Here is a 24523-nt window from a genome sequence, read left to right on the forward strand (position 1 = left end):
GGATGAACTGCAGAGGTCCTCAGAGCAAAAATGGATTTATGGGATTCCCTGGATATATATGCATGGACCAAAATATTGGTTATACGATAGAGAAGGAGCTGTGATGAAGGACATGACAGCAGCATGCTTGGGAGTTTCTATGCTGAGAAAATATTTGAAAGGAGTTTGGGCGGTGATGAGAAAGCCTGCACAGTGCCTTTATTTTGTTGCTCATCCTCATAGAAGAGCCCTACAAAAGCCCAAAGCTTGTTTAATGGTCTAACATTCACTTGCATCCTCAGGAAACATCTGACATACTGGTTCTGTACAAATAACCATAGCAGTACTGTAGAGATGACTTACTTGGTTTCCCAGTGGGTGTGTGAGTAAATTAGCAAAAATAAATGTCATGCGGCTATGACTTATTCTATGTCTAAAGGGCCTGTTTTCCCTCTGTATTTTTGTTTGTTTAACAAGTTCTTAATTAAATACTGTTTTCTAGCATTTGAACTAATGTGATGACACATGATAAAGTTGTTTAGAATTCAAACCTTCCTTGATTTCTCATTGTTGCAGAGGAATACAGTAATCTGAGCTCCACAAGCCTGCTTTCCCCTGGTTGCATGCGTCTGTAACATCAGCTAAACAGAGGCTCTCATGTTCAAAAAAAACCCTACTGATCTGATGGCTTTGTATCGGTATTCTGAGATGATTACACACAAAAAACTAATGTATGGGCTCCCCCTTCCGCCTGAGAACATCAGTGCATGAAAAAGAAGGGTCAGGATGATTTTCTGAAGTGCCAAATAATGGACAGTTCCTGTAAAATACACTGGGAGATGTGCTGAGCATCTCTGAGAAGCAGGAACAACCTGTTCCCAGAGCCACACACCTCTTTGTTAATCATATCAGGGCTGGCAGGGTAGAGGAAAAGCATCTCTGAGCACTGAGATGGCAATGGAGAACGCTGGCAATCTGCAACCTCCAAATGGAAAAAGGCCACCAGGTTGTTTGGAGGGGGAGTTGCTCCGCTTGACCAAACTATAAGTTAGGTCCTCTACATCTTCACTAGAAAGCTCTATTCTTGCTACCCCCCATGAACAGAGACCAGCACTAGAGAAAGGGTGATTTATCCCATGTGTCTTCAGCACCTATTTTAGGAAAGGAAAATTGTCTTCCAGGTACTTTAGTAAGTAATTCCAGGTACTTACTTCTCTGTTTCAACTACAAAGACATGGCAGATAATTTATGTTGATGGGATGCTATATTTTTAGGAGCTGAAGTAAATGAGAAAGGTGCTCTCTAATTCCTATTCAAGCCTTCCACAAGTTTCAGAGCATCCTTGTAGAAAAAAAGCATGGAGTGGGAAGCAGATGATCTCATCTGTTTAAAATACAGTTTAGCTCATGAGGCCAGAATGATCTGAAGACTGGAGGAAAAAGCAAAACTGACTCAAACTGGAGATAAAACATCAGCAGCTCTAATTATGGAAAGAATTGAAAATATAGAGAAAGAGCCAGTGTGCAAATTCATGGTTTATGTAGACCAGAGGAGTTGGGGACCTCAGTGGTCTCTCCTGGCTCTAGGATATACCACTGAAGGCAAATTTTGATATGGGACAAATCTAGATGTGCCCTGGCAAGTCTAGAAGCAACCACTCCAGTATTTCTTGTTCTACTGTGAGTTAATGAAAGTTTGCTCCTTGTGTGGGGCAATTTGTTAAGCTAATTCATGTGAATATTCAACCTGTAGCTGTCTATTATAATTCAAGTACTGCCTTCAGGTATACGTACAGCATCACCTATGAACTCAGATGACTTATGGGAAGTGAGAGCAAGGGATGGCCCCCTCCCACACAACAGAGCAGCCAAAAATTGATTAAGAAAGGTATGTATAAACCTGAAAGTAGAAGACCTTGTGTGGCAGGCAGTGGGCAAAGATCCCACTAACCTCTTGGCTAGCAAGATGGCTTTCCTTCATTCTTTTAACAGTGACAATTCACTATTTGACCATAGCCTAGCAGTGACTTAGCACTTGCAGCTTGTACAGTGGAATGTTTAATGTTACATGAGATCTCTCAAATAATTTGAGGCAGTGAAGGCTGGCTGCATCTGGCAAAGCCCTGAGCACATAATTTCTATGGGAGTCCCCAAACACAACTGTCGTGAAACATCTATATCAGCCTTAGGACTCGTTAACTGGTTGATTCTTCCCAATGCTTTTTGATGTCTTTATTTGGCTTTTCATTACTTTAATTTCATAAGGAGGAGAAAGAAACAAAAACTCAGAGAACTGAGGTTCTGCATTGAGTCTGAGCAGGGGTTTCTGCATGACTTTAGGCTGTGTGTTTCTGAGATAAAGATGCTGAAAACTCACATTTTGCTACATCTTCACCAGTAACAATACATCATAAAGGGAAAAGAGAGATGAAGATGGAGAAGGGAATTGTTAAGAAGAAAAAAATGCAGGGTAGCCTGTTACAAAAGAACCTGGGGGACATTTTCGTTCTGGAGCCACTTTCTTCAGATGCAATTTTTTTATCCAATATTTGCTGAATATTAGGAGCAACACCATAGCTGTGAAGCTGTTTGCCTATGGAAGGGCCTCTTAAGAGACAACATCTCCTCCAGGCAAGCAATAAGTCATATGCTATACAATGCAACTCCGTGCAAGAGGGATGTCTCCACAAAGAGATGGGCCTTTGAGCTAAGCGGTGGTAGAACAGGTACCTTCATCCTTCTGGCAGCTACACACTGCTCCTTGTTTCTCCGCTTGCAATGGCCTTGTGCTGTGCAGAAACCTCACCTTCATGTTCTCTGCTTGTAATTACACGGTTCCTTTCCTTTCTGAAAATTCTAAAAACTTATTGACACAAAAATGATGCTCCTTCCCATCCCAAATGTTGAGAGAAAATATGTTAGTGTTTTCTTAGTTTTGCAGCCATCCGTGAGGATGGGACCAAAGTACGTTGACCTGCCTCTCCAACAATCATAGAATCATAAAATCATCGAATAGTTAGGGTTGGAAAGGACCTTAAGATCATCTAGTTCCAACCCCCCTGCCATGGGCAGGGACACCCCACACTAAACCATGTCACCCAAGGCCTCATCCAACCTGGCCTTGAACTCCGCCAAGGATGGAGCATCCACAACCTCCCTGGGCAACCCATTCCAGTGCCTCACCACCCTCTCAGTAAAGAATTTCTTCCTTAGATCCAATCTAAACTTCCCCTGTTTAAGTTTTAACCCGTTACCCCTTGTCCTGTCACTACAGTCTGTAATGAATAGTCCATTCCCAGCATCCTTGTAGGCCCCCTTCAGATACTGGTAGGCTGCTATGAGGTCTCCACGCAGCCTTCTCTTCTCCAGGCTCAACAGCCCCAACTTTCTCAGCCTGTCTCCATACGGGAGGTGCTCCAGTCCCCTGATCATCCTCGTGGCCCTCCTCTGGACTTGTTCCAACAGTTCCATGTCCTTTTTATGTTGAGGACACCAGAACTGCACACAAGACTCCAAGTGAGGTCTCACAAGAGCAGAGTAGAGAGGCAGGATCACCTCCTTCAACCTGCTGGTCATGCTCCTCTTGATGGAGCCCAGGATACAGTACAATCCTCCCCTGCTCCCTGTTTTCAATTAGAAATAGCATCAGCAGGCTCCTAAACCTGGGTATTAGCAGCATCAGTGAAGCAGAGGTCTGGAAGCAGAGTCAGCACCAAGGTCCAAGTATCAGAGCTAGGCTTCATTTTCCCAGTGAGCTGAATCAAAATACTTAGACCCAGACCTCAGCCTGAGCCCTCTTTACATAAAACATTGAGGTATGGGTAGGTAGGTTAGGGAGCATCTAACATCAGTGCTCACCCACACCATGGAGGCTTTTGATTTAGGAGCCAAACTGGTTTGTTTGTTCAATGGGCACATTTCCAGTGAAGGCCCATGACACCAGCTTTTAGCAGTACACTGCCAACACTTGATATTTATTAAAGCCACAGCTCAGTGAGGGATGTAATTACCTGGGCATTTCCTTTCTGATTTTTAATAAGTTCAAATTAAAGTCCAAATAAAGTACATTTTTCACCAAAGATTGCTAGTCCTTTTCTTTTTTAGCACTTCCCTTGAGGTGGTTACCATTCTTAATACCCATCAATAATTATGTAGCTGAAGGTATTAGCATTACATCCACAGCAGTAGTCAAAAATGCTGTTTCATTCTTTCTGTCACATACTCCTTAGTGTACTATAAGCAATACCTATTAGGCACAGAGCAAAAACGAACCCGGCTGGTTTTTACCTCTGATAATAGGTGCTAAAGAGTTTGTTGTCATTTTATATGAAACATGGTTAAAAGAAATCCCATCTCGTGTCTGTCCTAACAAGCACAAGCCCTGAGCCTAGACCCTGGGAAGAGCCATGTAAGGTTTGTGACAAGATCAGTGGAAACCTGCTGCCCAAATTCAGGGTGCCAAGACCACATCTGTGCCTCCATGTTTGGCTGCAGCGTTTCAGGAGCCATGGGAGGGTTGCCAGCATCCCTTTGCCCTCCCAAAGGAGCTGGTCCAGGGGAATCAGTGCCATCAGGCGACGAGTGCTTCTGCTGCAAGGGGGTAGAAGTAATCCCCTGTCCCTAACTTGCTTTTTAAAAGCAGCAGGAGAAAGTCACTAGATAAGGAGAGGCAAGGAAAACTTAGTTAGACCTGATTTTATTTTATCCTTTAGCCACCGGGTGTCACTCTTGTCTATAGAGGAAATTACGGTCGCTGTTAAAATGTTTCACCGATAAATCCTGCAGCTCCCAGCGATGACAGCAGCATCCCCATTTATCACAGCTTCCCAGGTTTCAAATCAAATCACCAACTCATTAAATAGGGGGGTATCTGGAGCCGGCATTTTGGCCTGAGGTGCTATTTGCTAAATGCAGGCAAAACAGATTAACTTTTTTATTATTATTAATGTAAATGCAGGTGGAAAATTTAGATCTGGGTTTGGATTGAGAGCTCAGCTGGTGCTTGGTGTTGTCTGGATCACTCTGGAGCTTCTGGAGAGACAGAAGGTGAAAAAGTGTGGAATGGGCAGAAAAGCAAAAGAAAAAGTGTCTTTTGCAGGTGTCTCCTCTGCAGAAGTGGAGTCAGAACAACATGATTCAGCAGATGAAGCTATAGCATATCCCAGACTCTGAAGTCAAGTCAGTTCAGCTCTTACCGATAATGTATCTCAGGAGTGCTGGGAGATAAATGCTGCAAAAATTAGGTAACTCTCTAAATATGCCTTCTTCAGAGAATCAGTGATTGCCATTGTGTTGGGTTCTTTGCTTTTTGAGGACTACAAGATCATCTTGCAGCCACTAAAAAAAACCATTAAACTAAACAGAAAAACCCAGCTAATTTTGTATTTTTCAAGTTCTCTACCGATTCTCCATTTCCTGCAAAGACAGAATATCTATTTTATTTTCAAACAAATGAAATCCAAAGTCAAATCTTTATCTGAGGAATGAACCACTCAAATAAAATGCCACACAGCTGGTAAAACCAGTTGCTTTGAAACACGCTGTATCAGCAAACTGGGCAGCTGATAAGAATAATGAGAATTTTTAGTCAATAAGATAAGAAAATTCTCATCTGGGCCTTGTTCTGCCAGCACATAAATTGCTAATATTACCTGGCACTGCTGCCAGAATTATGAATTTGCATTGAAATCCCACTGTACGAGAGAAGCACCCCAGACGAAGCTATGCTAAAAGCAATTTCACTGCCATAAAGAGGGCACAGATGAGATTTATGGAAAGATGAGAGCCTGGCTATCGATTTGAGATTCCCTCTGGGTCATAGAGGGAAGAGTATTATGTCCCATAATGCAATTAATTTTATGACCAGGACTTTGAACTTTGGAATAACTTTTAAAAAGTGGGGGCTGGTTACAAAAAGTTTGTTTCAAGCTTTACTTTTTTATAATCCAGTACTGCAGGAAGACTTCAAGAGTTCATTTATTTGCCCAGGACACTGTCCACTGTGAGGGGCCCAGTCTCAAATACCCTTAAAAGTCCATACTGAGATCAGTAAAATTCAGTTATGAATGATCCTGGAAACTATTAATCCCTCAGTTTTACAGAGTTCCCATCAAAATAAAAGAGCACAGGAAGGGTTTTGTTTAAATTAACGTGTGCCTCCTGAACCTGTGCATGTGTGTGAAGTGTTGCATGAAAAATACAGCAATTACTTAATAAAAAATAAAAAAAAAGAAAAAGAAAAAGAAATTTGATAACAAGCAGAAATTTGACACAACTGATTTGGAGAAATTGATTTTCTGCTTTATCCAGACTTTTTGACCTATTCTTAATTTCCTGTGTTGCTTTCTTTCTCAATTATAGTTGAAAGAAATATATAACCAAGTTGTCTTCTGTTTTTACCTATAAATGCCTACAAATTTCTACTACGTTTATATATTGGTATCTTCAGGCTGAAAAGCAAGATAAACCCGAAGACAAAATCAGTGTATCAGAATAAAACTCAATACCCCAGAGACCAGATAAAACAGAGAAATGTACAACAGAACAGGTCTTGTTTTTTAAATGTTTTGCCAAATACTTTTGTGCTGAGGACCTGATCACTGAAGATGCTAAAGAGCTGCTGGATGCCCCGAATGCCTCCCAGTGTCCCACCAGGATTGTCCCAGTGGTGCTCGGCTTCTTGCAAAAAAGGACCCCAGTGGCAGTTCAGAGTTTGCATATAACTCACTAAGCATTGGAAGATCCTCTGGCTTAGATTTCTAATGCCTGAATGATTTATGGGCAGAAACTAGGTCTACAGCAAATTCATAATTTATGCATCTTGTTTGATATGCAGTTTAACAAAAGAAAAAAAGGACTGAAAATATGCTTGATTTGTTGCCTGTTATAATTTGGAAGAAGAGACATCCAAAAGACTGTCACATTTCTAGATGATCTGTGTTCTAACCCTTTCATACCTTTATCTAGATAAAAAAGAAATCCAACTTCTTCCATTGCAGCCTGGTGATACGTGCACCCCAAGCAGAGCAGAAATACAGGACATATGAAATCGCTTTGATTTGGTTACTTCTAAACAAAGTAAATCACATTTTGTTGCTTATAGAGAATGAGACAGACTTGTTTTTCTGTCCTGTGCATCGCTGCCTTAATCCCTAATACGACCAGGTGGGTACAGCAATAACTGTGGCTCCTCAACCTGATGAAAATAGTGTTGCATTCAGAAACTCAATAAATGAATGGGAGGGACAAGTAATGCCTCCCCCCCAAGGATGTTTTGTTAATTAAATTAGCATTTAAATAGCCAGAGCTAGTCTGGGAAGTCAGCCCCTCATTACAGTAACTAGGAAGGGGGAAAAGAGCTGGAGACAATTCCCTACAAGATGGGGTTAAGTTGGCATTTCACAAGCTATTTGCCCAGCCTGTCCCTCCCAAGTGAAAGCTGGCACCCCCCCTCCTTTCCTCCCAGCATAATTAGCATGTTCCAGTGCTATGAATGGAAACAATATCCTCCCTCCAAGCTGTGCCCCTCCAGGGAGATGCTTCCCACAGACTGTGAAACACGGAGCCAGGGAAAAGGCTTGTGGAGGAATTCACAGTGGGGTAATTACAGAGGTAGCTTGTGCCAGTGCAGGAGAAGTTGCATTACTGTAATTCATTGCAGGAGGCAGGAGCTCGCATAAAGGAAATGTCCAGAAGCAGGACTGGAGGGAGCCATGAGAAGTTATTGCCCCTGTGCGCCTTCCTCAAGCCCTGATAAAACCCGATATTGAAGCTGAGGATGGTTCTTTGGGCTCTAAGGATGTTTCTGTCTTTGAAGAAATTTGCAGAAAGGAGCAATGATTATACGTGATTGTGGTTTCTCCTTGGCAATTACTGCTGAAATAAGGCTAAAAGGGTGACTATTCCGATTTTAAGTTCTTCATTCTGAGTAGAAAACTGGAGCAAAGCTGGCAAGAATTGTATGCTTGCATTTGTTATCATCCATGTTCATGGCACTAAAACATGCTGGCACTACTCGCTAACAAATAAAAAGGTGGTATGTGATCCTTTCCCCAAAAGAGTTGCTGTTTAGTTTTACATATAACAGAGAGACCAATGATAACTAATACCAGAGGAGAAGACGCAGGAGGAAGAACTGGAGTTGGAGGACACCTGCTATCCCCAGAAGTACACACATCTGGTGGGTTTCAACCCTTTTCTTTAAATCAGATTCCAGGTGACTCAACCTGATGTGAAAAGAAACCAAACCACCCTCTACATGCTGCTCATGGTGCTCAGCTGTAAAGCAGAGATTATATTTATCTCCATCGCAAAGTACTCAGTTTCAGAAAACACTGGTGTGGTTTGTTGAGGCCCCAGCTGGAAAATACCACAAGAAGTTCAAAACTGGGTTTCATCCTGTAATTGGATCCTCAAGCTCACAAGTGCAAGAACCAACTGTGCAGGCTGAAAGTGGGACGCTCCCTCTCCCAGCAAGAAACTGTCCACAGCACCAGGCAGAACCAAGCTCTTAAGAACATGGACATTAATCCCATGTGTTACATGCCAACTTAATATTTGTATTCTCTCTGCTTTGCCAAGCTATTCTTCAAGTCAAGTAGGCATAAAATAATAGATATTGAGTGTAATTCCTCTGGGCAAAAAGTGTTACCGACTGAAATCTTACCTCAAAACCACTTGGAAATGTGTTATTTATTTATTTATGTCATAAACCCTCATTCAATGTTGAAGGGCCAAAGGATTACTGTTCTGAGTTCAAGGTTTTTTCCTGTCCTTGACAAGATGTGGCCTTTCAAAATAACACGGAGAGAATCCTTGTTTTGACTTAAAATAGCAGCCACAAGGGTTTTCAACCATGACCATTTAAATGAGATTTGGGGGCTTTTTCCATCTTTGCATTATAGTTTCATTCTCAGTCTTTGTGATCAGTAGCTGTGGTTGAGCAGTTGAGTCTTCTAATAAAGATAAATTGTAATATTGTTCAAACTGTGTCTGATTATTACTGTTGAGCTCTTTTGCTGAGCCACCTTCACTAAGCAAATCGCACCGGGCCCATTAATAACAGTGTGTTGATGGAATATCAGAGGTTGCCCAGTGAAACCAGACCCAGGCATCACCCAAAACCATGGTCTATATGTTAGATTACGGTTTGTGATCTTTAATGTGGGGTTATCTTCAAAGTGATTTCTAGCAGGTGAAAAGCCCAAGGACCAGCAAAGGAATCCCTGGTTGGTTTTTATTCCCAGAGTAAATCTTGTGAGGTTTTTAGTCTCGGTGGTGATGCTTCTGTCTGCTCGGAGCAAAAATATCACAGTGCTCTTCGAAAGGAAGCATGGGGCAGGACTGAGGTGCAATGGGGTTCATCAGCAGTCACCCAGGGGTTGAGTGGCAGGACCCGGGGTGACCCTCAGACCTTCCTGTCAGTGCCATGTTGCACAACATAGCCCACAGACTCCATATGGGGCACCCCCCAACCTGAAAGCCCTCTGTTCTGAGGACTACATATCCCAGCATGCAACGCTTCTCCTACAGGCGGTGGCAGCGGGCAGAACTACAGCTCCCACCATAGAGCGCGTCGCGCTGTCCGCCCTCGTTGCCGGCGAGCCGCCGCGGTGCGCTCTGGGAGCTGTAGTCCGGCCGGACGTTGGTCACGCACAGTGCCTCCCTCCCGCAGCCGCCGGTCTCACCCCCCTCCCGCCCCTCTCCGCGCTCCTCCCCGAGCCGGCGGGTCTCCCTCCGTAGACGGAAGCCGAGGAGGGAGGAGGGAGCCGGGGAGGTTGAAGCGGCACGATGGGGGACTCTAAAGTGAAGGTGGCGGTGCGCGTCCGCCCTATGAACCGGAGAGGTGAGACCTTCCTCCCTCAGCGCCCCCCCCGCTCCCTTCCCGGAGGGCGTGTGAGGGGGGAGCGGCCTGAAGGACGGAGCGGGGCGGGAGGCCGGGGGTGTCGATCCCCGCAGGTGTCCGTGGGGGCAGGTGTGTGTGGGTGTGTGTGTGTGGGTGTGTGTGTGGGTGTGTGTGTGTGTGTGTGTGTGTGTGTGTGTGTGTGTGTGTGTGTGTCCCGGCGCCGGAGCGCGTTTAAAGGTGTATGTGTCGACAGCGGGGAGTGTATGTGTGTATCTGTTTATTTATGTATTATATACGCTTGTGTAGGTGCAGGGGGGTTTATGGGCTAAGCACACTAAACGGCTACCTTCGCTCCCCTCTCCGACATCGATTTCCTAAACCCGCCCTGGTTTATGGGGCTTTTAGCTCCCCCTCTCCTTCCTGGGGTACACCCCTCCCTATACCTCTTACACCTGTTTTACAGCCGGCCTGTGCCCTGTTATCAGCTGGGAAAGCTCTTCCTCCTTCCTGGGGTTTTGGGGGGAAAATGCCTCTTTCTCTATTTTTTCCTATACTCATTCAGTCCTCAGCTCTGTACCCCCTCTTCTTACCCCTCGATGATTGAGTGGGACAGAGTTAACCAGGTAACAGAGGCACTATAAGGACAGAAGAAACAAACCCAAGAAAGCATGGAAGAGGAAGTGGGAATTGACAAGATTTTGTTGTTGTTGGTTTTGGGTTGGTGGTTTGGGTTTTTTTCTCCCCTCAGCGAAACTTGCCTAAGGGTTATGTTAATCAGACCGTGGTCTGGGCATCTGTTTAAGTGTTCATTACTTGTCTTAATTAGAAAAACTTGCTCTTGATGATGAGGAAGCAAGTATGAGAAGGCAACTTCAGCCAAGGAATGGGCAGGTGAAGAAGGCAAAAAGCCAAGAAACATGTAGGGTGGTTTTTTTGCCCCCACATTCTCACACAAGTATGCCAGTAATTCCTTTTGGGGAAAGGGAGTCCAGTGAAGTCAGTTTAATAGCTGAAGCAGAAAGAGGGATGTGTGTGTTCTTTATCTTCTGTATGATCTGAACCAAAATTGCTCTTTAATTCCTTTCAATAAATTAGGATAAAAGGTTAAGGTGTTGAGTACAGTATTTCTATACCTTTTAAAATAAAAGCAAGAAAGTTCTTCAGCACTCTAGGTCCCACATTCAGAACAGAGGAGATGGAGTTGATGTCCCTACAGTCTGGTGGGTTAGGGCAGTTGAGCTGAAAGATGGTGCCTTGTTTCAGTGACAGACACAGGCTTTCCTCTTGCTCATGTCCCTTTCCTGCCATAGATCATTTCCTTGGCTGTGACCCAGACATCTGACTGTGTAGTGCTCTTTACCCCTGGGGTTGTACAATGATTCAGGTTGGAAGGGATCTCTGGAGGTTTCTAGTGTAACTCACTGCTGAAAGCAGGTCAGATTAGGTAAGGTTGCCCAGGGCCTCCTTCAGCCAAGACTTGAATCTCCAAGGATGAACAATGCACCTCTCCCTCGTGGTGTATATTTTACATATGTTCCCATGTAACAGGTCTTCAAGGTGTTTCCAGTTAGGGATTGAGTTCAGAAACTATATGTGGGGAAGAAGTGGTGGAAATAAAGGGGGAAAAAATGATGAAAGAGTATAGATTCAGAGCAGTATGTGTATTTGAACCTTCCTGGGGAATATCCTAACACTAAGCTGCATGAATCCGGGAGAATGGGAGAGTGTGTCTTGTTACTGGAGCTGTTTTATACTGTGTAAACTTAAAAATGTTATGGACTGGAGAGGATGACTGTAGCCTGGTTAGTAGGAGGCTCATCCAGGAGTGAGGGACGTTTGAGTTCATCAGAAGAAAGAGGGACCTGAACCCCATGCTCTTTGGCACGTAGCTGGGCAGTCAAGGCATTCCTCCTCTCTAAGAACCACTTTGCAGCTATTAAGCATGCCGTTATTTTGTGAGTGATACCTAAATCTATGTAAGTCTAGCCTAAAAGATCCATGTCTTTTCTTTCCTGAAACAAAAGGTTCTGAAATTGATTGGTTTTGTTAGTTCTAAAGAATTGATACCTCTGTGTATTATTTCTGATGCTCCTAGAATTTATTGAAACGAAGTGATATGAAGCCTAGTATCTTTCTTACCTATTTAATGTTAAATTAAAGAATTGTGTAACTGATTTTCTGAGGAGTCATCCAGTTGTAAGACTTCTGTGGCTTTGCTTTTTCAATAGGCTTTGAGGCAGGAGACAGCTCAAAGGAAGCTCTCTAATATGTACTTTGTTCTAAGTAGTATTTGTATGAAGTTCTGGGGCTTTGGACCTGAAGCAAGTATTTGTTTTCTTCGGGATCACGAGTAATGTTCTTTCCTTCCCTCTGCACCGAAGGGCTTAAAATTGCAAATCTATCAGATGGTTATGGCTGTTGAAATTTAAGCTCTGAAATATTTCTTAGTGTTTACTTGTGGTGGTGGTGGTTGTCTTTAGTGTTTGAATTATGAATTTCTTAAGGCGAGGGTTTATTAGGTTAATAAAAGTGGTTTGTTTAACTGTTACTAATTTATGCAGCTCATAAAAGTATAATAGGTTCCTTGCATGCATATTGAAGAGATTTCTCTTCAATATTTCCAAATAGTTTGTTATTCATAGTATTTGCATTTCAAGGTGATAGTATTGAGGATCCTGCTTCAATCTTATGCAAAGTGGTAATCTATTGGTTTATAGTACTAATTTTTAGCAGTACAGAGGAAGCATTCCTAATTGTCCTTGGGGTTTCTAGGGTTTGAGGTTGGTTTTTTGCATCTTGCTTGAAATTAGGCCCCAATTCTTCAAACTGTGTGTGGAGTCTGTGCTTTTGTAAAACTTCTACTATGTCAGTACACTGCAGCATCATGTCTGGAGTTGTAGGCTCTGCCAGGTAGCAGAGTAACTTATGGTTTGCATGCTTTCTACTTTGCAAACTGGCATCCTCAATTAGCTGCTATTATGAATGAAATAATTCAGTACTGTTTTGTTAGCGAAGACTTTGTCTTCTGTTTTCTCAGTTTTGTCATTCATTAAAGTGTTCTCTAGTTCACTGCCTTTTTTTTTCAGATGGGTTTTTGATAACAATCAGTAGTTCTTTGGCTGTTGCATTGTAGAGTTGCGGTGGGTTTCTTTTTATGAATATTGTCAATGTTTGACTTCGCTTAGCAGATACTCGTTATATTTCAAGTAAATGCTGTGCAAAGTTCAAGCCATACGATGAAGCAAAGCAAAAGACAGCTGGAGGCTTTTTAATTAAGATTTGTCTTACTGAGTATTTTGTTTTCAGGCGATGTTGGTGTACAGGCTCCCCAGAAGTACATTTAAGTCCTTGTGTTTCCCTGTGCCTCTGAATCAATTCAGTGCAGTGTTAATTAAAATACAACATATTTTATCAGTGCTAAAAGAATATGACTTCTGCTAAAGGGTCTGGCTGATGACACCTCAAGCCTGTCAAAACTACCACTGCTGTGTTGCTACATCTCACTTGGGTTAATGCTCTATTGTTTGAACAAGAAAGGCAGAAAGCTAACTGGAAGAATATCGTGTGTTTAGTGCTTTGGGTGAATTTCTGAAAGAGCAGCAGAAGTACCTGTGCTGGCACAGGGGTGGGTGGTGGCACTGCACGACTTGGGTCAGGAGTGATGGCATGGGTGTGCCAGGTTTAAACAGTGAGGGACCACAGCCTGTATTCCAACAACACTACCAGATTAAGGTGTTCGTAGAATTGTGATTTAAGAGCTATAGCTTCCAGTTTAAATAGCTAAATTGCCTGTAAATACATTCAGGTATCTATTATGTTAATGTGTATATTCATGCAGACTAGTTTCTGTGTTCAGTCACAGATCTTTTTGTGCTTTGATGATAAAGATTCTGTTTCCAGTTCTTATAAGGTAGGAATTTTCTTCTGTATCAGTGCAAGCTTCTGATCACCTTCTTAGGGGCTAATTTTGTGTCCTCCTCCTCTTTGGAGGAGGTTGCATTTCCAGTCACTTGAAATGTTTTTTGTTTGGGAGGAGGAGATGAGGATTGTTCTTGCTTTTTTGTTTGTTTGTTGTTTGCTTGTTTTTTCACTAGAGATTACAGTAGAAATAATTTATCTGTAAATTGGAATTTGTGGAAGCAGTTTTACAAGATTAATTTTGATATTAGAATAAATGAAATGGCACCTGTTTTAGCCTCATGGCAATATGCAAAACACAAGGCTTTTCTTCACCATTATCCTTGTCACACATGAGTGTCTGGAGTTTTTACTATTCCCTGAGTGATTGTTGATAACATATAAAACCTTGTGGTATGAGCAGGATTAGCCTAGAGATACTCTGATAAATGGGTGAAGCACGTAGAGTTAGTGTTTCATCCTGTGTTTCTCAGTGAGGCAACTGTGTTTTAAGAACTCCAAGGTGCTACAGGCTTACTCCCCACAGCCACTCTGTGAGACTACCAGTCAGTCCAACGTGGGTGCCGCAAAGGCAAACAATTCTTGTGTTAATTACATCTTCAGAGCTAGCCTAAAGGGCGGTATGAGATTACCTTGCTGCTCTGGTTTCACTTTGCTCCTCCTTAAGTCAACAGAAGATCAGATAGACACACTGTGAATAGTTCTGCCTTGGTTTTTGGGTGGCTGGTGGCAGACCAAACGCTATTGTGTTTCATTCTTGTTAAATCTGAAGCCTGAAACAAATTCAGCAGCACAGAGTTGTGCGCTGCACTTCCTCAGAGCTATTTGCTGCGTTAGAAAGTCACCAGGCTGATTTATTTACTTAGTCTCCATGAGCTGAGCATTGTATGCAGCAGCAGAACTGGCTGTGCATACAGTTAATGTCCAGATACACGGAGTGCCTTTACTAAAGCTGCTTGGCAAGCTTTTTTTTTTTTTTTTTTTTTTTTTTCCAGAAAATGAAACAGCAGAAGATAGAATACACTTTTTGTATCATTTGTACAATGTAGCATTAACTTGTGAGGAGAGCTTGCTTGCGTTCAACATGCTTGTGAGTTTGAGTTCACTTACACCTCATTGTGAAGATTAGATAGTATTGTGTGCCCTTCCAGATGCATTCATGCATATTTAATGATTTCTAATTGCTGCAAAATGAAAATTTCATGAATCATATTTGCACAGTTCATGTATATATATATCTCAGAGAAGCTTGAAAGATGTCTGCTTAGACTTCATGTTTGTATGACTTAAAGGAGTCAAATTACTGTATTTTTGTCCAGAATGTGTTGGTCACTATGTCTTATAATTAATGTCCTAAAAGCACCATTACTCTTCCCCCTCCCCCCCCTTTAAGCTCTTAGCACTGTCATTTAGATCTAAGTTACTTTCATGCTCTCTCATATAGTAAGTTAGTTTTTCCTTTATTTGTGTTGGCTTCTACATAGCAAAAGACAAAGAGAAAAGTCACTGTAAGGCAACAAATAAGGCAGGGAAACTTGGGGACTTGTTATCTTTGAGCTTGCTTTCAGATTTCTTTTTCAGACAAACAAAAACCCAATAAACCCCCCCCAAAAAAACAGCCTTTCTGATTTGTTTTTGCTTTGTTTTGCTTGTGGTTTTAGTTGGCATTCATTTAATTTGTGTGATAAATAAACTTCTAAATATTTAAAAGTTACTATTTAGACATTTCTCAGTGTTACTGCAATTTGCTTTTCCAGACCAAGTAAGGTACAAGAAACCTACTGTAATTTCTTACTGAACGCAATTGAAGGCTTGGGCCATAACATTCCAGTTCTAACCTTCGAGGGAATGTTAATCTCCCAAAAATCTACTGGCAATTTAAAATGTAAAATTTCCATCGTCTGTCTGTACAGGAGATTATTTTGAGCTTTTGTATTTGGGGCCAATTTTGGCTTATGAGCTTAGTACATGCACTTTAAACCTTTCATATTTTATTTTTTATACTTCAGTTAGCTTTTCAGAAACACTACAAGAGCAGCCATGCTGGTTCCCAGGGATACTACCAAGTTTAATGCCTGTCTCTAAGAGGTCCTTAGGTGTCAGTGCAGATGCCCTAAACCTGGTGGCAGGATGAGGAGGAATCCCACAGATTTTATTCGACCAGTGTTATAACGCCAGGTTCACATCTTCGTTTCAGTGTGGTTTAGGATCAAATGGTATTTGAAAGGACTGAAAAACTGTCAACCATCAGAAACTAATTTCTTAAATTGAGATCTGATGGAAAAAAAAAAAATATGGAAATAAAGGCTCTTGATGAACTGGGAAATGCTTTCCCTTAATTCAACTTGTACAATGTGGAAAAAATAAAGTGTATAAAGAGATAAATATGGAAGGTCATGCAGGTTGTAACAGACTTTTTAGCTACCGTGACTGTTGTACTAAAAGCTGTTATGATACCATGGTCCCAACCACTAATTTAATAAATTGCAGGCAATCTTATTTACTGTATCGTTGCTCATTTTAAGATTATTTCAAAATGCCCTGTAAAAGCCATCTATTAGGATAATTTTGTTTGGTTCTGAAGTTCAGTAACCTTAAACGTGGGATGACTTTTTAGGGTAGTGGCTGAAAAAGCTCACGTATCACTGCATGGCACTTCAGATATTTTCATTATGACACCTGATGCAGCTGGGTTTGATTCTGTACCCTACTAGAACGAGGGAGTTGGGTACATCAATATCCAACCAGTGTTGCACCTAATCTAGTAAGACAGTTCCTGAACTGATCCATAAGTAAAGATGGAGTTTTCCCAGAGTTGAGAACATTCCATGTTTTCGAGAATACTTCTCCTTTCCACTTGCTCCAGGATTCACATAATTTTTTGTCTCTACACCAAACCTGTTTAGTACATTTTAAAGTTGCACCTTTGCTGGTTTTCCCTAATGCTGTTGTGGAAAATCTGCCCTGTTGAGTTTATGATTACCAGACGCGTGACTGCTGTTTCAGAGGGAATGCATACTCCTGCCTGTTGTTTGGAATATACCAGTGCCTGCTGAATCCACCATGACATGCAGTGGTACATTGCTCCTGGTTTTGCTTTTCCTCCTCTCTCTGGCTTCCTGACTTTTCCAACATTTTTGAAATGTATCAAATTTCTTTGGCTAGTGAAAAAGCCCAAAGCATATATGGGTGGTGTGAATTCTTTTTACAACACCCATAAGGCTCTTCTCAAAGGCATAGTCATGTCTGCTTTATACACACAAGTGTGGTTTCAGCTGAGATCTGCATTGCTTGAACCCGAGCCTTAAAACCTTTTGGGGAGAACTTGAAAAATCAAGGGAGATGGGAAGAATGGCCTCTTTCTAGACCCACCTCCCAGTTTCACAGGTTAAATAAAAAATCATTGACAGGCTTGAGAGGTGGGCCCATGCGAACTTCATGAAGTTCAATAAGGCCAGGTGCAGGGTCCTAGGCTGGGGTTAAGTGGATTGGGGAAATCTCAAGTGCAAATACAGGCTGAGTGGAGACTGGATTGAAAACAGCCCTGAAGAGAAAGACTTGGGGGTGATGGTCAGTGAGAAGCTCAACATGAGCCTTCAGTGTGCGCTTGCAGCCCAGAAACCAACCTGTCCTGGGCTGCATCACCAGCAGTGTGAGCAGCAGGTTAAAAGAGGGGATTCTCCCCCTCTACTCTGCTTTGATGAGACCCCACCTGGAATACTATGTCGAGCCCTGGAGCCCAACATAAAAAGGACATGGAGCTGTTTGAGTGAGTCCAGAGGAGACCCTGAAGATGCTCCAAGGGCTGGAGCACCTCTGCTATGGCAACAGGTTGAGATTGCTGGGCTTGTTCAGCCTGGAGAAGGCTGCAGGGAAACCTTACAGCAGCTTCTAGTGCCTAAAGGAGCCAGAAAGGAACATAGAGAGCGGCTTTTGACAAGGGCCTGTAGAGACAGGGCAAGGAGGAATTGCTTTAAACTGACAGAGAGGAGATTATAGGAAGTTCTTTCCTGTGAGGGTGGTGATGCACTGCCACAGGTTGCCCAGAGAAGCTGTGGCTGCCCCATCCCTGGCAGTGTTGAAGGCCAGATAGGATGGGGCTTGGAGCATCCTGGTCTGGTGGAAGGTGTCTCTGCCTGTGGCAAGGGGTTAGAACTGGGTGATCTTTAAGGTCCCTTCTGACCCAAACTATTCTGTGATTCATCTGAGAGACTCTCTCTGAGTCGCTTGGGTGCACATGACTTAACAATTATTCTTGCACTCAGCCCAGCTTTGTTTAACATTTCTACAGCTCTGAAATGTAAATGTAGAAAAGTGACTAAGATACGTGTTACCCTTTAATTATGGATGTCACAGCTCTCTTACTCTAAACCTATGAAAAAGGCTTTCATTCCCTGCAATAAATGTTTCTTGAGGTGTTAAGAGTTTGAGTTTTAATTTTTCAAGAAGAAATTAACTGATTATTTCTTTATTTGGTGAAGCAATAGAGTAGTTGATTGTGTTTGCCTAGTAATGAGTGAAGCTACAAGCAGGTTAGCAGTAATAATAAGTGAGATCTTAAATCTTGTTGAGCTCAAAGATTTGTGATAATCTCCAAAGTTTGACAGTGAGCCACTTCTGTATCTTTTAACTTGTCCAAAGTTTCATGCTGTCTGAAAAAAAACCCTTGGTATAGGTGAAAGAAATAATAATACCAGGCCTCAAGCAGGGAGTCCTTACTACAAGATGAACTAATTAGTGTTTTGAATGTGAAAGCTTATCATCTTATCTTGTTGCATGCTCATTCTGCATGTTGTTCAGGGGCAGCAAGAAGGCTGCTCTATCTAGGAGACACTGAAACTAGTAAAAGTAAGGGTAAAGGCCTATGTGATCATATTCAAAAGACCAGGAAGATAATTTTTCTATAAGGCTAACCTGCTCTAGTAATATTAAAAACTTAATGGCATAGAAATTACCGTGATATATTAGCCACTACTGAAAATCATAAGATTCATCTCTCAGCCTACTGGAAGCATTAAAGAAATCAGAAATCATAGAATTACACAATGGTTTGGGGATGGGACCTTAAAGATTATCTATGTCCATCCCTCCTGCCATCTTCCACTAGAGCAGGCTGCTCAAATCCCCGTACAATCTGACCTTGAACACTGCCAGGGATAGGGAAGCCGCAACATCTTTGGGCAACCTCTGCCAGTGTCTCACCACCTTCACAGGGAAGATCTTCTTTCTCATATCTAGTCTAAATCCTCCCCTCTTTCAGCTCAAATTGGTCAAAGAACATGCTTTATAATGGAGCCAGAAAGTGTACAATGTGCTATTAAAACAGAATTTAAAGTATTTCTTCAGCTAGAAAGAGTTTCTATTCAAGTCTTTCGCCAAGGTAACTGGGATAAGTGGCCTTATGGCTGTCTGGATATATAACCCTGCTTAGAGGCTGAATATATCTGTTTTTTAAGGGTTTATTTCATGGGATGCCATGAGCTGATGTAGCAGTTGGTCTCTGCTGGGAGAAGGTCTCACTCTTCTGCCTGTCTTCATCTCCATACAGGCCTACCCACTTATTTGCATGGCCTTTGATGTTCTCAGAGCTTTTACTGGGCTGATGTAGCTTTCCATAGTGTCTAAATACATCCATTTTTCATGTTGGTTAGTTTTCTGCTGTTGAAGTAACTTGAAGTGACTTACAAAGGAGTCTGCTGAGCATGGTAGGGTGGAAGATGAGCAACAGGTGGAGGTAGCCAGAAGAAAGAACTGAGACCTCCCTGTTTGGCAATAGCTGTTATGTTGGCTCACCACATCTTCTGAAACCATGCTGTCTGCAGAGTGCCTGAGTGAGGAATTTTAACCTCACCTTTGTGATGACGATAATCAGAGAGGGTGTGTTGTACATGATAAATTGTCTTTGAATCTTTTTTTTTCTCTGTGAGGATATATGACTTTAAGGAACTATTATATCCTGTCTGTGTGCTTTCCTTAAAGGTACATCGCAAAGAGAGGTTTAATGAATGCCAGATTGAGATCACTGGGCAGTCATAGACGTGAAACCTGCCAGCAGCGTTCTCTTTCAAGAGATAGATTGAAAAATGTGATAGAGACCACACTGCTTATATAGACGGTACACATACTTTATGCTTTGCATAAGGGATGTAGTGTGTAAAAACCTTCTTTGGTTGTTGAAGAAAAGCAGGTCACTGCAATAGAGAATGTTAATCACTAACCAGCCAGACTGAGATAAAGTGACTTCTTGGATATGAGCTGTATAAAGAATATAATTTCATCTGAGCAAGCACGTATTGCATATTAATGATAGGTAAATTTTCTTTCAGGGTGTGGGGAGAAATTAAAATAAACACTGGTTTATGAAACTTGTCTGCCTCTTCCTTCTACAAAAGCACAGTTTAATAACAGAGGAGTGGTTTTGTTCAGAAGGATTTCGGTTTCATGTGACTGTCTGCTATGACCAGGAATCATATAATCATTTAGGTTGCAAAAGGTCATTGAGTCCAACCGTTAAGAGTCTTGAGCTTTGGCTCTTCTTTCCAAAAATGTCAGTGAAAGAAATCTCCTCTTACCATGTTATTTAACAGTAGCAAGAAGTCTGCAAGGTGCTGTACAATAATTAAGGTCTGCGGTCTTTGCCTGAGAGATTTTCAGTCTGAGTTTATAAGGTGCTGTAAGGTGAAAGAGCAAGTACAGGTGACAGAGAAGGAAAGAGCAGAGATGAGGGAGGATGAGGATTGTCATTAACGTGATTACACAGGATATTTTGGTGATTCAGCTGAGGTGCTGTACTTCATATGGAGGTTATTCAGTGCAGCCCCTCATCATCATGGTGTGTGAGGGCGGTGCAGAGTGCTTGCTGGGTGTGATTAGTGTGTCATGTTTACAGGTATCGGCTCTTGGGTGCACTTTCCAGGTTTAGCATCAGAGTGTAAGGACATAGGACTGGACTTGTTTGTGTCCAGGCCTCTACGTCTGTAGGCAGTGACTTTGACTGCAAATGGCTGTGTGCTTTTTTATATATAACTCCATTTGTCATTGGGTGGATACCTTGGATGGTTGTCAGTGTTATCTGAAGCTTTTGTTTTCTCCACCTCTATGGCTCAGAATTCTCATACATTCCAAATATTCTAATTACTCATAGCATATATCCCATTGCTTAGTGTCATGGGGAAAAGTTGGGCTTTTCAGCTGGCTGGGAGCCTGTGGGGAAGAATAAGCTCTTTTCTACATGCTTGCACCTACATTTTTTTTAATGGGACTTGAATTTCTCCAAGCAGGTGTGCCAGGACTGACAGCTGACATGGCATGCTGCAGTATCACAACAGTGGCTGGGGAAAATGTGCTGCAGATGGTAGGGGCAGCTTTCCCTCTGAATGTGTGAGGCACTGAGGGAGCAATAAGAAGAGCTGTCAAAGTGATACCATGCCTAATGGTTCTTTCCCTAGAAAAAAATTCATACTGCCTTGTATATGTTGATTGTACTTCAGTAAAACCAAAGTGCTTTTTCTTGTTTTGAAAGGAGTGCATGCTTTAAAGCTGGACAGGATCCATCCCATCAGAATATCTCTAGAAGAGGAATTTGGCAATAGTCCTGTTTCTATTCTCTAGCTGATGGGTGGCTGTCAGACTGTATGAATAAATTTGGTGTCTGGAGGAAGTAATGGTGTATGTAATCCTAGCGCTTTAGGAGTAGCACTTGACACTTTCTCATTTCTTTATAGAGCTTGATCTGCATACAAAATGTGTGGTGGATGTGGATGCAGACAAGGTTATTCTTCATCCTGTAAGCACCAACCTTTCAAAAGGAGATGCCAGGTAAGATTTTTGAATGAGGAAGGTCAGGTTTCATAAATTAAATATGAGTCTAGCAACTAGGAAATGTAGGCCTTGATAGAGGGCTTTCTGTTTAAAAACTAATATATATTCTTTCTACAATATAATTGCAATCATCTATAAAATGAGGCTGATTTTACCACACTGGGAGGATGCTTTGAGAATTTAATGCTTACTGCATTTGCTTCCTGCTCTAAACAATATGTTGGCAATTAATGGGTCTGTGAACAGTATCATTTATTCTCATATGCTATTATGGAACAAGAGAAATTTAAATCTGCAAAAGAATTTGAGCAGGGCACACTTTGTAATTTTGGAATGAAATTAATTTTCACAATTATTTTCTCATAATGGGCTTGTATTCATTGTGTAAGAAGGGGACTGGGAACCTGCTGGGGAGGTGTAGCTATTGGAGTGTCTTAACAACCATTGCACACATCAGAAATACTTGGAAAGGTGACTGAGGGTAGGGACCAATTTAGGTCAGAACTGACATCAATTTGTTAAACTACTGTGACTCTGGAAAGTTCTGTAATAACTGATAAGGTTAAGGTTGTGTCTACTGAATTTATTGCTTGTTTGTGAGAGGAGGAAATGAAAAAATGTATGCATGAAACAAAACAACAGGGGTGCAGGAAAAGGCAGAACCTGTTACTGGACATCTGTGGTCAACTGTGATCTGCTTTCTGTGGGGGAAAAGTCAAGGAGGTGGTCTTAAGGGTGACAGAAATGAGAAAAAATCAGTTAAACACACACAGAAGAGTTTTGTATAAATGCAGCATATCGTAGCCTTTTCCTGTAAAGCTGAACTGTATGTTAGTGGTCAGTAGAAATATTCTTTACCTGTTCTCTGATAATTTAAACTTCTCAAACCCAGGTGATAGTAAATGAAAAAGCAAAGAGATCATCAGGTCATCGGCTGAAAGACTTACTACAGATGGTGTGACTGGAGCTTTAATAAGTTACTTAAAATCAAACAGGCTGTGTGTGGTTGGGGTGGTTTTGTTTGTGTCAGTAGATGCCTCCTCCTGAAACACATGTATTGTTTAGCTGCCAAATACCTATGTTGATTTGAGCCTTTAGAACTGCTAAAAATGGCAGGAAATCGAGATTGTTAGAAGCCAGAGCTGTATTAAAAATGTTATTCAGAGTTTCTCTCAAACACGGCAACCAATCAAATGCTGCATGGCTTGTACTCCCCAATATGTGTTTAAAAAGTGTTCATACTGCAGTCGTGAGAGAATACGTCATGCAAATCGTGCCCCCTGGCAAGGGAGGAATCGGTTGGCAATTGCGTTGATATCCCAGACAAGATGGTGAGCCTAGTGTGAGAAACCAGCATGCCAGACTGAAGAATGCTTCATTTGCATATCCACAAATACCCATTGCTAATCTAAGCAGGAAGCATAGTAAATTTATATTGGGTGATCTAACAGAAGAAGAAAAAGTGGAGGCCCATTAATTGCACTAAAGGCTTGCCTGCAAACAGTGAAGCAGCATAACTGCAAAACATAATTGGAGTAGTAAGGATTTGGAGCAGGGTCCTATCTAACATGTAACACTCTTGAGAGAGGCTTGTCTTGGCTTCTGCCACTCCATCAGAGGAATCTTAAATATGAGTTAAAGAAAAAGGTTAGTTTTAGCTGCAGTTCTTCTAAGTTTGGTGGTTAATTTATGTTCAGGTTCTGCTTCTGTTTCCAAATCCACTGTCAACAGCTTTGCCTTATGCTATGAAATCATTCACTTTGATTTCAGACTTGTCTAGTGTCTGAAGTGAGCTGAAAAATTTCTGGCAAATCTGGAGTGCTTTTAATTAAACAGAGAAAAGTAAATAATATTGCAGATATGTTCTTTAGATGTTTGCAAAGCAGGCTAAGTTTGAAAATCTTAGAAGTTTTGCTGCATTTCTCATTAAGGTGTCATGGTCAATTCAGGAACTGGGAAAAGAATATTAGAAACAAGAATCTGTGCTGTCACATCCCCACTTGTCATGACTCAGCCATGCTCTGGCAGGGAGTGATATTTGGAAAACAGCCGATGACTTCTGGAAATAATGAATGTTTTCCCACTTCTTTCCTTTCTGGTAGAAACCAAGTCTGGGAATGGGGTAGGTGTAAATATATAGTTTAATGGCTGAATTGAAGAGTTATGCATATTTGTTTCCCTGAGGTGGTCCTCTCAGGCCAGAGATCTACATTATGTGTTTACCAGTCTGATCAGTTAAAATGGCAAATACCTGATTTGCTGATTTCAGTTGTCTCTGATTTAGAGGAGAAGCAGGTTTTGGAGTTCACAAGTGATACATATACCTCTCCTTCTGCTTTCCTATGGGACCTGAGAATGAATGTGTGCAAAAGTCAGAAATGTCCGCTCTCTTTATGTATCTCATATGTTGCGAGATACCCAACTTGACATGTGTGTGACCTGACCTTCGGAGATAGTGAATTGTGTTGATGCAATTGCCATTGAAACAGAAAAAGATGCTTCTTCAGAAAAAGAGCATCTCTAGCTCTTTTTTTCTCTTATATTGAATTAAAAATTAAGGAAAATCTAGGTGATAACTGACTGACTGCAAACTCCTTCAGTCTGCAAACTGAATATATTATTTACACATTTCTCTAGAGACTTGGGGATTAAAAAGTTCATGTAAAACGCATGCTCTCAAAAAGAGAAGTCTATTTTCATATAACTTCAGAAATCTAGCATCCTCCTGTTGGTCATTCCTTAACCAAGAAATGACCTTTCCTGAGATAGAGAAATGCAGTTGTTATGTTGAGCTATTCTTAGTATTGCTGTGCAGGTTTCAGTAGTCTGGTCACATACAAAAGATCAATTTTTCAGTCTGTTGGACAACCTCTGGGCTGGGTAGGATTTGTTACTAACCTTGGGCTACTAGGGGCAGGTTTGACCATTTGTGTGCAAATGGTCAACATTTAATTGCTTTTAC

General features: G+C 41.7%; 1 protein-coding gene across 1 annotated transcript in view; it reads left to right on the forward strand.

Moving 5' to 3' along the window:
* The first annotated feature begins 9710 nt into the window (after positions 1–9710).
* KIF13B (kinesin family member 13B) overlaps positions 9711–24523 on the forward strand; it is a 132776-nt gene continuing 117963 nt past the window's right edge. Inside the window, exons 1-2 of the mRNA XM_080616190.1 lie at positions 9711–9822; positions 21465–21558. Of these exons, the coding sequence (XP_080472316.1) occupies positions 9768–9822; positions 21465–21558 (149 nt within the window). The 5' untranslated portion in view covers positions 9711–9767. The remainder of the gene's footprint in view (positions 9823–21464; positions 21559–24523) is intronic.

Source organism: Psittacula echo, assembly GCF_963264785.1.
Source record: "Psittacula echo genome assembly, chromosome: 4".
Classification (NCBI taxonomy): domain Eukaryota; kingdom Metazoa; phylum Chordata; class Aves; order Psittaciformes; family Psittacidae; genus Psittacula; species Psittacula echo.